The sequence below is a fragment of the Aspergillus aculeatus genome, assembly GCF_001890905.1.
Source record: "Aspergillus aculeatus ATCC 16872 unplaced genomic scaffold ASPACscaffold_10, whole genome shotgun sequence".
Classification (NCBI taxonomy): domain Eukaryota; kingdom Fungi; phylum Ascomycota; class Eurotiomycetes; order Eurotiales; family Aspergillaceae; genus Aspergillus; species Aspergillus aculeatus.
In genome coordinates, this window is record NW_017962985.1 from 1,003,942 (window position 1) to 1,019,722 (window position 15,781).

General features: G+C 52.9%; 3 protein-coding genes across 3 annotated transcripts; 2 read left to right on the plus strand and 1 right to left on the minus strand.

Moving 5' to 3' along the window:
* Positions 1-2,987: 2,987 nt before the first annotated feature.
* Positions 2,988-4,804, plus strand: ASPACDRAFT_53093 (ankyrin repeat domain-containing protein; the record flags this gene model as incomplete). Its single annotated transcript, XM_020202691.1, has 2 exons — positions 2,988-3,555; positions 3,600-4,804. The coding sequence occupies 2 exons, from the start codon at positions 2,988-2,990 to the stop codon at positions 4,802-4,804; spliced, it is 1,773 nt and encodes a 590-aa protein (XP_020055239.1).
* Positions 4,805-7,264: 2,460 nt separating this feature from the next.
* ASPACDRAFT_61596 (uncharacterized protein) lies at positions 7,265-8,896 on the minus strand (the record flags this gene model as incomplete). The annotated part of the gene is made up of 1 exon (XM_020203670.1): positions 7,265-8,896. The coding sequence occupies one exon, from the start codon at positions 8,894-8,896 to the stop codon at positions 7,265-7,267; it is 1,632 nt and encodes a 543-aa protein (XP_020055240.1).
* Positions 8,897-10,306: 1,410 nt separating this feature from the next.
* ASPACDRAFT_53095 (uncharacterized protein) lies at positions 10,307-12,698 on the plus strand (the record flags this gene model as incomplete). Its single annotated transcript, XM_020202692.1, has 3 exons — positions 10,307-10,335; positions 10,406-10,681; positions 10,757-12,698. The coding sequence occupies 3 exons, from the start codon at positions 10,307-10,309 to the stop codon at positions 12,696-12,698; spliced, it is 2,247 nt and encodes a 748-aa protein (XP_020055241.1).
* Between the last annotated feature and the right edge of the window lie 3,083 nt (positions 12,699-15,781).

Below are 15,781 nucleotides of genomic sequence, written 5' to 3' on the forward strand. Positions count from 1 at the left end.
ACCGTATTCCTGGCATCCAAAGCACTGCAAGAGCTGCTGATCGCGATCGTAGTAGCCCGTATCGAAGTACTTCCTGTCGAGCACAAAGCCTCCCCGGAGGAGGGCGTTCGCCGCGTTCGGGCTATCGAGTTCGACCACGAGCGTAGAGGGCTCACCCTCCCGGGTGACGGTCTTCCACGGCCGCACCCAGCCGACATACGTGATCTCGGCGGGCCTCGCGGCCAGGCGGCTGGCGTTGGCGGCTCTGATCCTCTCGGCCAAGGCATTTTGTTGCTTCGCGGGGTCCCCGTGGCTGATACGGCCGATATCCATGCCGTAGACAGCGATGGAGTAGCCGCGTCGCTTGATCACCGCGTTCGGGCCAAGGACCTTGACCCAGGGGGCCCGTGTGCGGACGAGGCGCTCGAGGTCCTCCAAGTTGTCGGCCGTGAGGACCACGTCGCCGCTGGGCTTCACCGTGCCCGCCAGGATCCGGCGGTGGGCGATCATTTTGTCCTTCGTGTCGGCGATGCTCTTGTTGACGCGGTCCACCAGGGCCTTGTTATCCGGCCGCAGCGGGTTGACCACGGTGTCCGCGGTCTTGCGCACGTGAATAACGAGGTCCTCGGCGACGACGACTTGCCTGCGGCGTCGGTTGCGTTGGTCTGGGCCTTGGCGAGCCAGTTGCTCACGTAGGACCCGGAGGTGGCGGTTGCGACCGCACGACGAACGGCGTCGACGTACGAGCGTGCCCCCGGCGTTCCCGCGGGAGAGGCCGAGGGCTTGGTGCTGAGGGCGCTGACGGTTTTGGCGATCTGCAGCTGCTGATTCGCCTGCGTTTGAAGGGTGCTTTTGATCTCCTTGAGGTCCTCGCGGAGGGCGTCCACCGAGGGCGCCTCGGCGACTCGGCCGGCGAAATCGATGAGGGTTTCGATCAGCGGGAGAAAGACTGACTTCGGCGGGCCGTTGCCCGTACTTCCCTGCTCTTCTTTGAATTGCTTGAGGGCGTTGTTGATGGCTATCGCGTATGCTTGTAGATTTTCATGGAGGTGGTCGGCCCCGAGTTGAGGCCACGTTGGTTTTCTGGAGGGCGTTTTAGACATCATCGAGCTGCCATGCAACCACGAGGGCTGAAAACGCCGTTGAAAAGCGATAAATCGGCAGGAAATGGAGTTAGATATAACTTTCCACTCTTCCCGATCGATAATTCCATGGTGGCGTGCTGTTTGGTGTAGCTGGCGCGTTTTTGTTAATAACACTATGATCTTTGCGATTTCTCGCACATATGCAAGAAATCAGCAATTGCTTGAGCAGGCCCTTAGTCGGGCAATCCGATAGTAAAAACAACATGCATCGACCTTTGTACCAAACAAGTTTGATTCAATCCACTTTCGCAACCCAAGAGCAACCGACAGTAGCTATTGAGAACTCGACGAGCTGCCTTAGCCTGAGAACGAGTGGGATCTCACAAGGACACGACAACCTAGCAATTCAGGTCCCAAGCGAACCGCCAGTTGTAATTAGACCAAGTGTATCAGCTCGATATCTGAAGGTCTGGATCGATAAAGGCCTTTTGATACACTGCGCTAAAGTAGTAGCTAAAGCCAGGGGAAGCCTTGAGGCGTTCCGCGGGCTAGCTGGCTCAGCCTGGGGAACATCGGTAATCCTAATATATCAGATCTACCGCACGGTGATGGTCCCTCAGCCTTTTTGGGGCATCTCAGCGTGGTACAGCCCGGGAAGCAACACCACTAATGCAAGGAAACGTGCTAAGAGCTGGAACTAGCCTTTACGCGGATTCAAAAATGCGCGGCTGCACATATCTGGGTGCCCGGGAACGAGAGGGCGGACGAGGTGGCCAAGCAGGCTGCCTGCCGGGCCACCAACGTTTGATTAAGCTCAACGGGACCCCGGGACGGGCCGCAGGCGAAGACCTTAAGCGAGGCCTTGGGCGAACCGGTCACGAGACTTGCCTCTGCAGCGAAGAGGGCAGTTCGCGGGAATTTCAAGCTTAAGTGGAAAAAGCAGTGGGCGAGCGTGGGCTGCAAAGCAGCCAACTCTCTGACTACGATACGTTGGTTTCGCACCCGCAGGCAATCCGCTACGTTGCCGAGTTTATGCTTAGAACAGGCCTTCTGGGCCAATTCAGCCACGTCGTTGTGGCTGGGGCCGCTGAGAAGGAGGAACCAATAGGCCTAAGGGCAATGGGTATAGATGCTGAAGACGATGTGTAATTGGAGGAAACAGCCCGGGAAGTCGCGGGAACGGTGCAGAGTATAAAGAAAGACGCAGGGGGACTGGGAACGGCCGCAGGGCCGATATATATGTGTGACAGCCAGTCAGGTCAACTTGATTCCATTGATTTGGTGCTATTTGAACAAAATCGTAAGCTTGGGGAAGAGAAGAAGAGAAGAAAGGAATTACTACGTCTCCGCGGTGTTGTGTTATCCGCGTTGAAGGCAAACAAGACAAACAAGCAAAACTAGTCAAACCCGTTCGGCTCGCCCTCACATATGGTGTTTTCCTTTTTAGGCGTTACAGGGCGTACAGGGCATGTTCTTGGTCCAAGCACCTTCATAGCTATGCCGCAATAGGCGGGCTGAGTTCTCTCACCAGGCTCCTTAGTTTATAGAACATGAATTGAATTGAATTGAAAATTGGTAGCTCAGATGCGTATTGTGCAGCAGCAAACTGCTTGGCAGAGTACGGTAGTTGTTCGGCTTGATTCAATCGGTCACAGAGAAGATTTAGAGAGTAGTATCCAACATGACTTGAGGATTTGAGGTATCGGGGCTTCGGGGCTTCAGGGGTCATGCGCGAGTTTGACGGGGCAGATGGCGGTAGGTTGTAATCTGCAGTAAATAACACGTTACGTACTGTAAATCCTGTATCTTTCTGGGTCGCACCCGAAACGTGAACATGTAAAATTGCCTTCTCCTTTCCCCTCGTAGTTGTCTTCCATTTGATCTGTCCTATGGGTTATGTCTCCCTTTGCCTCCTAAAACGTCATGGCATGCTACCCACGAGTCCCGTACCCGGCAATGAGTGGAGTGAATGAACAAATGATAGGATGGACTCGAGTAGGCAATTTGCCTGCCATCGCCGTGCTTCTTGATTCTGCTGATCCTGCGGAGCTGCCCACATACGGCGACACGCCCCTTCACATCGCAATCAACAACCATTATTCTGATATTGCCCGCTTCCTGATCTCACGCGGCTTTGATGTCAATCAGAAGGGCTGTGAGTCGTATGGCGCTGTTTGCTTACCTCCCCTGCACCTAGCCGGCATGGCAAACTCTCCAGAATTAATAGACCTTCTGCTCGACGCGGGAGCGGATGCCTCCCAGGACGACGTTTCGGCTGCTGGATTTTGCTGCACGCAATTAGGACAGCTTGGTGAGGAGGGAAGACCGCATACAGCCTTCATGACTGCGGCCTTCTGGGGCTGCGAGGCCGCCGTGCAACGCTTCATTGAACGGCTGCAGCCTGCGGGTCTTATCGCCGCAGGGGAGTGGCCGGATGCAGTCATTGCCGCCTCGCTTTTTCGTCACCCGAAGACCCTCGCCTGTCTCTTCCGTCAATATCCGCCTCCGGGAGTCCCGAGGATGTCCTGGGTCGAGCTCTCGCCGACGCAGCCCTGAATCAAGAATACGACACCTACCACGGGATGGAGCCTCGTCTACCGGAGGTGTCGTGGCAGGATGGCATCCAAGTCTTTCGCCTCTTACTGGATAATGGCGCTCGCCCAAATTTGTTTCCTCGAATGTCGGTTTGTCGGTCCGGCAACGGAAATCCGCCCGAGCCGATCATCCTGCCAACAATTGACACATCTATGGGCATGGACATGATCCAGATGCTCCTTGACCACGGGGTAGAGCTCCCTGATTGCCCCGCCGCCAGGGGCGAGGAAGGAAAAGGAATGAGCCTCTTCGCTCGGTCAGTACGCAACGGCCATCCAGACATTGTTCACTTCTTCTTCGACCGTGGAGGCGTGGATATCAACGAACAGATTCTGCCTACATGGAACTGGTCGGGCGGGACCCTACTTCATATCGCTGCTGGGAATGGGCGTCTGGAGACGGTTCAGTTTCTATTAAACCATGGTGCCGACCCTCTAGCGACTGATCCAAACGGCTGGTTGCCGCTGCACCGGGCCTGTGAAGGTCGCCATTTCGAGGTAATCGAGCTGCTGTGGCCCCTAAGCGAAACGATTTCGAGCGACCTGGCGAATTACCGCACTACAGATGGAACGACTGCGTTCCACCTCGCTAACTGCTGGCAGAGTAGTGTCTATGAAGAGGAGGCTGAAGTCGAAGTAGTCAGTCTGCGTCTGTTACACCTCTTCAAGCAAAAGGGTGCCGACCTAAGTAGCCTCGATCGGAGCGGACGGAGCCTCCTCCATCATACTCTGCCACGTAACCAAGAAAACCACCAATGGTTCTGTCGCCTCATAGAAGAAGGAGCACAGCTCCTACCCAATGCGCATAGACAGACAGAACTCCACCTTGCCGTTTCCTTCATCCACCGTTACCGGGCTTGTGTCGACTTTCTGCTCGCCCATGGGGCTGGGAAGGATATCAACACACAAGATAACAAAGGCCGCACTCCCCTTTACATGTACATTGAGACCCATTACCACAACCCCGCCAGTCAACTCGGAGGCCACATACGGGGCGAGCATATCGAACTTTTGCTCCGGGCAAGGGCTGACCCGGACATTCGAGCGGCATCTGGCCAGTCGGCTAGGGAGTTGGCCACATCAAAGGGGTTGATCTATGATGTTGAGATTGGTTCTATAGCCTCAGACGCAAGAGGAACCAAATGAACAATCATAACCAGACACTTGAGATTCTTACCGCCGCTGAAATTGTGGATTCCAATCAAGTTGGTGGAAAACAGACATTGTATTGTTCGTGTTCATAGGTCTCAGGTCCTCACCTCAATACTCAGTTTTCTGGTATACTACACTAACCTATTTCTGATTAGGTTGATTCCAGGCATGAGGAGCTACAAAAAGGAGATGATCGAGCTAGGCAAGAATTCCATTCTTATAGTAAAAAGGAAGGAGAAAGGCCCGGAGGGTCTTCGCGCCGCGCTACGTCTGGATATAGCCGCTTGGGTGCCTAAGGAGTGGTGGTGAAGGGGGTGGACACCACTGTAGGCCTAGAGAGCCTGGCCGCAAGAATCAAGGCCGACAACGCCGGCCGCTCGCTGCGACGCCCACCAAGATTACCTGGTGGGCTGGCTTCTTGGAACCCGCAGGGCCAAGGAGACTCCGCGATCCCCGCTGGTTGTAGAATTCGACTGTGAGAACCGCTGCTACTCCTATTACGACAAAAATATAGGATCCAGTAGTGGTATAACTGCCAGACGTATAAACATATTGCCCGACACTGCAAGCGAAGCCCGAATTGCGCGTACTGCGCGCAGAACAATAACACGAGTCCGGGACGTGCCCATGCAAGCAAGCCTGCTGGCAGACACTGAAGCACGTCCTCTCCGAGTGTACGCGGTTTACAGCAAAGCGCAAGGTCATGTTCGCGCGGATCTTGGCCGCGGAATCTCAAGAACAGCCGCTGCAACGCCACCCAGCTAACTGACTACAACACTTTGGTATCATTTCTTGATGAAGCACCGTTGCTGACAGGGATGCATGGCCCTTTCTAGTCTTACTTTGACCTTGATAAAGTGGCATTAAGCCCCATGGCGAGCAAAACAATCTAGTTGCTTTGCCATTCCAGACCTACAACGCATTAACGACCCCACCCATCGACGATGTGGCCCAGACAAATAATCAGATTAGGACTTGAAGACTTCCTCGAAAGCGAAGCAGAACAGACTTCCATACAAACATACCAGACATGACGCTTTCGGATGCGGGCAGCGAGAATTATAATAAGTGTTGTTATCCATGGTCAAACATGTTCTGTCGAAGGGGTAACGGCTTTCTCATTGCTATGATTACGCCGCGACCAGCTAGCGTTGTCGTCATTCTTTGACACGGCTGCCCAAGCCGTTTAACTTTCTTGATCAGATAATGACAAAGGTATTGCTCTAGAACGGTCCTAAAGAGATCGATATTCCTTGTCTCGAGACGGAAGTCATCAACACAAAAGGAGACTACAAAGACAAGCAAAGGCGAGCAGAATAACCCTCTTCCATTTTCATCTGTCTCGAATGCTGACATGCTTTATCTCGAACTCGAAACATTCCGCACGAAGGCGATTCACATCCTTTGAAACACACGACTTATCCACTGAAGTGGGCAGCGGCACGGCATCTATATAAGACCAAGCGAAGCCCCCCTCCCTTATCGTTGAATCATCAGCCTTCCAGACCTCAAGCCAGTCCTGGGAGTATACCCTTTATACCCTTGAGTACTCGTCTTGATATTTTTGAACGCAGATAACCCACGCCGCAAGGCCGTCTAACACCGCCGAAATGGAGTTGCCTACCCCGGAGTTCTACGTCTATACGTATGCTTGTGGGCATAAGCAGATAGTCACCGTGTCGCATGACACGGACGATGAGACTCCACCTCCAGCTGACTTCAATTGGGCGACCCTCGAGCCGCGCCTGGCCGAGGCATTTCGGCTGCTCCGAGAACGCTTTCCGGAAGCCCCTCCCTTTTACGGCTTCTGCCGCGCCGGATCTCTGGTTCAGTGCTATCGAGAACTCTGGCCCGACGAGAGCCTGGACGAGGACACCCTGGTCTTTGGGATGGCTCAATCCTACGATGACACCAATCCGGAGGAGGAGCCGCTCTTTACCTTCGATTTGAAGTTTAACGATGAGAGCTTGTACTAATGGACTCGGCGGTGGGTGCCTTATAATGAGGAGCCTTTGTTTCCACCCAGCGTCGCTGAAGACTTCGAGGCTATTCCCGGGGTGAAGATCAGGGTGGCGTCTTTGCCATGGGATTTCTAAGTCCCGGTGATTCCCCATTTCACATCTTTAAGGTGGCAGTCCTATGAATGCTTAGGCATGGACGGAATCTGTCCTATCAATCAATACTTTACAATAAATCGCGAACGATACTTTCCTTCCTGTGAAGACTTTTAACAATTGCCTAGTTTTACCAACAATATTGCTCTTTTTCTCGATACTTATTAAACTTATTGAATTCGTCCCTTTCAGAAAGAACCATGGGGCGTGGAGTACCATTAGACGTCATATATTCCCAGCGTGAAACGCTGACACCGAATGTTGATCCGGAATACCATCGACTTGAGGAAGTCAATAATTCTAACCCTAAGTACAGAATGCTCATCTTGCCCAAAGCACGTTAAAACACCTTGACCTCTGCCAGTCCCACGTTGCCCGTCGTGGAGCTCACAGAAGTGACTCTGACTGTCAGAGCGTGGACTGACCTCTGCTCGAAGTTCACCCGATTCGGTTCACCATAGTCGGAGAGGGCAGCAAAGGCAGTACTGCTGCCATCATCGAACTCCACCACACCCCCCGTGACTTGGTCTAACGTGTTCGGTCGATCGAACAAGTAAACCTGGGAGATCGTCTGCGGCGAGTCCCACTCCAGTCTCCACCAGCTGCCTTCCCTCCCACCCACCGTGGCCCACTCCATCGACGCATCCCCAGGATACCCCCCAACCCGGCCATCAACCGCCTTAGCAGCCGACTGCCCACCCGCCGCATTCTCCGACGAAGCCGTGACATTGCTCGCCTGTGGTGCAACATCTTCCCCCGGCACCACAAACAAGTTCACGCGTGCCGGCGTACTTTCCACGCCCCCATCACCGATCACCACCAGTTCAAACCCCAACGTCTCGCCAACCTGTACCCCTGCCACCATAACCGTGGCCTTCGGGCTCTCAGCAGCCTCTACCTGCACCTGTACCCCCTCCACCTGCTTCCAACGATACTGCAACGCCCCGTTACTCCCCTCCCCCGTCAACTCAACTGTGTCGCCAGCCCTCACAAATCCCCAGCGACCCCCAAACTCTCCATTCCCATTTTCCTTGGCCACAACCTGCGCACTGGCAACCACTGTCCCGGGACTCGACGACACAGCAACCTGCCTCGCCAACCACGCCTCTTCATTGCCTCCCTTACACCCCCCATCGTCCCGACAAGTCCGCCAATCGCTCAAGGCATACGTATAGAATACCAACTGCTTCTCCACCAACTCCGCGCCCTGCACATTCCCACTCTGCGGCAGTACGTCCAGCACCGGATATCCCATATACCCGAACACCTCCGTATTCCACTTCCCCTTGGCCGCGCAGTCCTGCGCGGCTGCTTGCGCGAATCGGGCAGTCGCGAGATGGTCGCTATGATCCGACCATGAACCATCTTCCGGGGGGCTGGTGGCATCGAAGTCCCGAGTGAAGTCGAGGGTGTTCACGCGGACAGGGTTGAAGGAGGCGATGGCCTCGCTGAGGGTCGAGAGCAGGGTGTCTCTTGTATATGTGCTTTCTTGAGCAGGGTTTAGGCTAGAGATTGAGGGGATATTGTCTTGCCAGAGCTGTTGGAGGCTTACGTTGCCCGTGGTCGGGAAGCCTTCGCCGTGCAGATTGCCGTCGGGAAGTTGAAGGAAGGCGAGGGAGATGGATGGGTTTGCGGAGAGGGTGTATAACGGGATTGCGTGGATGGTGTCAGGGACGGAAAGAGTAGACTCGGTCCATGTGTTCGGGGCGTTGGCCATGCGCGCGTAGGCGGCCAGGGAACCGGCTTGACGCGACGTCCAGTAGGAGGATGTGTCCCCTGCATCGCCGGCCGTGAGGAAGATTGTGCGTGTTGGAGTGGAAGACGTAGTTGATTGGATGGTGTGCAGAAGGTCTGGCGAGAGGAAGAGGAGGTCGTCATCTTGGTGAGCTACAATGTTGAGGGTTTGAGATGTGGTGAGAGGAATGAGAAGGGTCAGCGGCAGCGTCAGTGTCGAGAGTGCGCGTAGATGCATATTCGCGGTAGTATAATTGTTGCATGCCAGAGACTGTGTGGAGTGGTAATGTTCTTATAGCTTGCTGTGTCTGAGTTGTTTTTTGTTTTGGTTATAGCATTCCTCGCATGGGCTGTCGATCCCGGAATGTTGGATCGTCCAGCATGAGATCATGGCAGGAGCGGAAGACCAGGGGCAATTTTATGGTGAATATCGGTGAGACGGACTTGGAACAGAGTGGTGTATGGACGTTTCGCCGGGATTTATCCCAGTTAATGTCTGGAGATATTCCTTCTTGGCTATATTCCCCATGGTAGCTATATTCGGAGCATACACCCAAGAATAAACCCTTCGCTTGATGGGCTCCGTTACACGATGAGAACAGGGAGAGAGCATATAGCATGTCTCGGTTGATTCATATACAGTCTGGTACTTATGGTGAATATATCATTAATCATCTTTGTACCTCGAACAGGGATGATCATACCCAAACTCAACCGCCACGTTTACCACTCTCAAACATACCGATCCGCCTCACAAATTCGATACTACTTGGTCTCATACTGTCCCCTGAGCGTATCCACTAGCTGGATGAAGGGCTGCTGGGCCTCTTCTACCGACAGACCCGCGAACTGTCTCCAAGCATTCCATTTAACCTTCTCCTAGACGCCACGGAATCACATGAGCATGGTTTCTTCAACGTGGTTTGTGGGCCACCGGCTGGCAATCCTGAGCCTGCTCGCATCAGTTGCAGTGCATTGGTTCTCAGATGACCTTTCGATTGAAGATGTGTGGATGCTCTTTCTTGCTGAAGTCCTGTCCGCTTCCCTGTTGATACAATCCGTAGAGCTGGGAAGTTTGTCCATATTCGTATGTTTGTGGCCAGGTACATCAAGATGAGGATAAACTGGGCTGACATGCAGAAGCTGGTCGGCTGATGGCTAACTCTTAGGGTTGCAGATGTTCTCAAAGAACTTGCTGAAGGCATCTTTGAGCGACATTCTGTTGTGCTGGCTGTGGAGACTCGTGCGTAATCTTATGCTTATAACAGGGGATAGGAAAGATCCACGATTGTCACGTGATAGGTACCGATAACGCCTTATCGTTCCAGGCTTAAAGCAGCACGCGCAGCTTGATAAGCGCGGCCACACTGCAACAGAATGGCATCATTGCATAAATTAATTGCATAATTCACAAGTGCTGATTATGCATGCTCTTCGCATTTGCGGCATTTACATATAGCTCGCTAACTCGAGTTAGTCCAGGTGTCCCGGCACGGTCAGACTATCAGCGTCGGAGCTCCGGTTGGGGGCCGCCAGGTTGATATCATTTAAGACGAACTGCCCCTCACTACACGTACCTATCTAGTACACATCGCTACACATCGCTGACTGGCGTGTCGTCAATTTGGACCTCCCCCAAACCCCCAAGATGCCAGCCCGGACGAAATTCACCCCCGAGTATGTCCTTGCCATGATCAAGTGTATATTGGGGAGCAATATTGCTAACTCTTTCGGAACCGTCCAACAGACTCCTAGTCACCGCTCCAAGAACCTCGGAAGCAGTCCCGAATGATAACGGAAAATTCGCGCTCTACACCGTTTCGACGTACGATCTCGCAACACACACCAGCTCTACAGATGTCAACATACTTGACCTGGGAACAGGAAAGTCGATTCGATACAGCAACAACCCCAAGGAAAGTTCGTTCCGTTGGCTGCGGGGATCGTCCCTGCTGTGGGAGAGGGAGGGCGAGAAGAGCAAGGATACAGAGCTGTGGATTGGCGATGCTGATAGCACTATACGGTACGGCTCAAATCTATCCTATCGAGAAAGCCATCAAGACAGCAGAGTACTGACCGTGGTGTCGTCACCACCCAGACCCCATCTCGCCGGTTCCATCAACGCGAAGTTGAAGGATGTCAGAACTAAAGTCTTGGACAACGGGGACATTGCCCTTGTCTTCACCGCGCCGGCGGATGCCGATCAGAACCTATATAACACAGCAAAGACCGAGAAACCGCCGACGACTGCGCGTGAATGGGCGCATAGTCGTCCCAGAAGCTGGGATACCTATGTCGACCAGTATCGCTCGGTCATTTGGTTCACGGTGCTGAAACTCAATGGCGAGACCAAGAGATGGCAGCTGTCTCCGGCTGGCCCAATAAATGCGCTGCGAGATACCGGGCTGGCGGTGCCCCTCTATGCCGACTCGTCCAGCTCCGCGGAGATGAGCATCTCGACATACGGGATTCTCTTCGCCACAAGCGAACCCGGAAACACAGAATGGATCGAAACGCAGCGGTCGCTGTATTTTATCCCATTGTCGACGTTCGAGGAGACTGAACTGCCGCCCCTAAGAAAGATTGGTGTTCCAGGTCATGCCAACGTGGTTTCGACCCCGACCTTCGCGCCCAAGGGCCCGCTTGCTGCGTTTCTTGTGGACCAGGACCGCGAGGAGTGGTCGCATAAGACAATAGGTCTCGTGGACGTCGACACTATGAGCATTGTCCTCCTTCTGCGGACGGTCAATCTTGCGGACAGGAGTCAGTGGGACGTCTTCCCGGACGCGATTTTGTGGGCGAACGATGGCACCAATTTGTATCTGACGGCCAACTCTCAAGCTCGGGCTCGGGTGTACCAGGTGGGTGTTCCGCCATTTTCCCAGGAGAAGCGTCAAACTGTCATCCCCAAGGAGCTAAGCATCTCCGGCTCGGTGTCCGCACTGTATCGTCTCAGCGAAATCGACACCGAGACCCGCCTACTGGCCACGTCCTCGTCGTTCATTGACCAGGGGCTATTCTCAATCGTCACGCCCCTGACCAGCAACGATGACCAATCTGAAAACAGCCAGGTTATCTACACTTCCTCTAACCACGGCGCCTACTTCGGCATCTCCTCTAAGCAAGTCGAATCCATCACCTACCCCGGCGGACCTGACGGCGAGACCCCCGTGCAATGTTGGATCCTGAAGCCCTCCGAGTACGACCCGACCTCCGTCATCAAGCACCCGTTGTTCATCCTCATGCACGGCGGCCCCAGCTCCGCCATGAAAGACGCGTGGACCTGGCGGTGGAATGCGGCTCTCGTGGCAGAACAGGGGTACATCGTTGCGATCCCCAACTTCACAGGCTCGGATTCTTTCGGGCGGGAATTCACGCGCGCGGTCTCGCGCCAATGGGGCGGCCACCCCTACCATGACATCGAGCGCTGCTTCCGCTGGGTTGAAGACAACCTGTCCACCAAATGCGACACCGACCGGGCCGTGGCCGCTGGCGCCAGCTACGGCGGCTACATGGCCCTGTGGGTGGCGGGTCAGCCGCTGGCCAAGAGGCTGATGGCAATCGTGTGCCACGACGGGGTTTTCGATGTGGTCGCCGAGCTGCTTGGGGACGACCTCGCGCAGAAGGAGGAGCTCACCCGCTCGTTCGGGTCGCCCTACTTCACCGATGCACCCTCGGCGGATGGAGACCCACCCAGCGCAAAGGAATTCTGGCGGAAGTGGAATCCCGTCGAGTATCTCACGAATTGGTCGACGCCCATGCTCATTATCCACTCCGATAAGGATTTTCGGTGCCCCAGTACAGCGGGCTGGGCGGCGTATGCCGCGTGCCGATTGAAGGGGATTGAGACTCGGCTGCTGAATTTCCCGGATGAGAATCATTTTGTCCTCAGTCGGGAGAATAGTCTGGTCTGGTGGAATACTGTCATTGCGTGGTGTAACAAGTTCGTGGGAATTTCAGGTGGGCCGAAGCTGGAGCCGGCGCGTAGTGAGCCCCGGTGGCTGCGAGAATCGAAGACGGGGAGGATTGTCAATGTCTAGAGCGCATCAAGAACGAAAGGGATGTCATACCGGTTTACGCTGACTTCTAGCAAGCCATGATGGCTGTTGCGATACCAGTACAGTGACTGCTTCATAAGTAGGTAGGCACTGGGGGAGGGGGGGAGGCTGGGCTGGGGCATCGACACTAATGAGAAATTGAATGCTCCCGTATGGTTGGCTTTCCCGATAGTGTATGAGTGAGGGGAGTGGCTTTGATAGCGAGAGCCGGAAAGGAAGGAAGCTCTTCGAGTTCTCAACGAAGGTGTTGATGGTACTATGTGGATCAAATCGTGGTGGGGAGAATGAGGCTGGCTCCGAGATTTCCCTGCCATGTGGCTTTTTTCCCAGTAAGGCCACCTTTGCGGCGACAATTTGCTCGTTGCAAAGTGTCGATATCGGAGAGCCCAGATAATCCCCGGTCTGCGCTATAGGCTCGCTTGCTGGGTCATGAGAGTAAAACGAAGTACGTGTAGCGTTTCTAGAAGTTTACCGCCAGTGTTGCTCGGCCTTGTTGGGGGATACCCGTTACAGCGTTGATGGAAAGCCCTAGCAGTTTGCACATACACCCGTCCTATACGAAGTATGCGACCAGCATACCCAGGACAGGAATCCTGTCCGAAGCAAGCTCAGTCCCACAACAGAGCGAAACAGCCCACCTTTATCAAAGTCCAGCACATTTTTCATAATCGTAATGACCCGAGCAGTGTTCTTTCTATTTAGAATTACTTTCTAGTTAATTCGATAGTGAACATATTTCAATGGTTGTTCATCATAGATTCGACCCACTTTCCAATCTGCGAATGGAAGAAATGCTAGTTGGTCTGTTGATGTATGTTAGAAGGTGGGGTTATTGTTGAATATATATGTGGGGGAGGAGCTTAGTGGTGTCAATGCAGATCCGAAGTTATCCGGGATTGGGGCATAGTCTGAGTTGCCATTCCAAGATTTGTAGAGTTCTTCCGGATACTGGTGTCACCACCTACACTCTTCAGTTGTTTCAGCAACCCCAGGATGAAACAATGCTAAGCCAGTTCTGGCATGAAGCTGGAAGATCGATGAGCCGTGTATGTATGAGAGATAACAGCCTAGTATTATAACACACGTTCTGTAATTAAGATCTTCTCGGTCTTGATGAGAATGTATCTTCTTTTCGGCCGGTGGTAACATTCAAACGACAAAGACCTAGCTCAATCAAAACTTGACCTAATCCACGATATGATCCACGATATGCTCATTGATGGAAAGCTTACTGCCTCTCAGGTGGCCGAGGCTTCTGTTTGTAGTAAACAAGCTATCTTCCGACTGCGATCCAACCTCCAACACAGCGTCTCAACCATGGCTTACTAGGTCATGACTAAGCACCGAACCTAACTAACGTAATCGGTAAGCGAGTGGGCACGGCAAGCGAGTGGGCACCCGCGCCCACCCAAACAGCCTTCCATGAAAAGATGAAGCTTATATACACCATATATCAAAGAATTAACGTGTTTAATTGGTGTTTTGACGTGTTGGACACCTTGTTCTTATATGCCCAATTGTATTACAATCGCTGCAGCGAGGTGGTGCCCGGCGGCGAGGTTGTTCCTCGCTGGCAGCTGATTCTTTAAGCTGGCTTCCACCAACTTGATCAGCTTCACAAATTCTTTTGAACGCGTTTCTGGCCTCGTCAACGGTGAGGCCGTCTAGACCAGCCATTCGACGATAAGATCTCTTGTTCTTGGTGTTCTGCCTCTCCAATCCAGTTCGTAATTCATCATTTTCCTGCTCAAGCAAAGCAGCCCGGTTGAAGGCGATTTCGCATCCTTTTACAATATAGGATAACGCTGCTTTCATTTGCGAGGACGGGCTGATTGTACGTTCACGAAGAAGCCTTTCAATTGTAGTTTCATGCCTCCGTAATTGCTTCGTGTTTTTGGGCGTTTTTGGTACTGTTGATGTAGTAGTAGTGCTGCCGGTTGGAGTAGACTCACGGATCTGTATAACCAGTCTACCAAGAACCTCGTCCGGCTGGAATGGAACCAATCCTGAAGCCTTAAAGGCGTTGCAAATGGTTGATTCTTTAAAGGCAAGAGAACGTGCTTCTGGGTATGTATCCAAGAAATCAACCTTATCAATATGGTGGATGCCCTGGCGGATCAGCCGTTCCACTAAGCTTCCGTACGCTCTTTTTAACGGTGCAAAGCAAGCAACGTCAAGTGGTTGACAAAGGTGTGAAGAATGTGGAGGCATGCAGATAGGAATAACATCGTTTTGACTACATATATCGTCAAATTCCGCAGTTAAATGGGAGTCATGTCCGTCAAGAATTAAGAGGCTATATCGCCCTGTCCGCCGGTTCTTGGTGGAAGGAATAAAGTGTTCACGAAGCCAATGTAAACCGATATCATTGGAAGTCCAACCATTTGGTGATAGATTGATACGCCAATCAGAGGGAAGAAGGCCTTGGTACCATGCCTCTATATGAACTTTTCCCTTAAGAATCAAGTACGGTGACAACACCACACCGGCGGCGTTGATACACTCAATTGAAGTCACCCATTCTCGATTTCCTGGCTGTACGAGAAACGGCTTGCCCACGCAGTCAGACCGTGTAACTACACGGGCTGTAGCTACCATTCCCATGGCGAAACCGGTCTCATCAAAATTCCAGATATCTTGATCAAGAATGCCATACTCCTTCTTTGCGGCTTTAACACGGTCAAACCATTCAGTTAAAAGCTTCGGATCTTCGCATTTTGCACGTTGGATATGATATCTTCGAGAGAACTGAGTCTTCAAAGCCGAAGTACGTTTGACAAAATTGTATACCCATTTTTCACCCACAGAGACTGTGGAATTCGAGTTTCGTTTTTGGAGAAGGATTGTTGCCATATTCCGTACGTATGCCGGCCGAGGATGAAGCCCACGCTTTACAAGCGAGAGAATCCAATCTTTTAAAGCCTCTTCTTCAAGAAGAGTCAATTTCATGGAGTTGGCACGTATATCTGACCGTGCTTTGACTCCCTTAAAGGCGTCGTTGCAGAGTTGAACGCGGAATATTGAAAACGCTTGCAGCTTCCTTAACAAGCGGAATTTCGCATTTT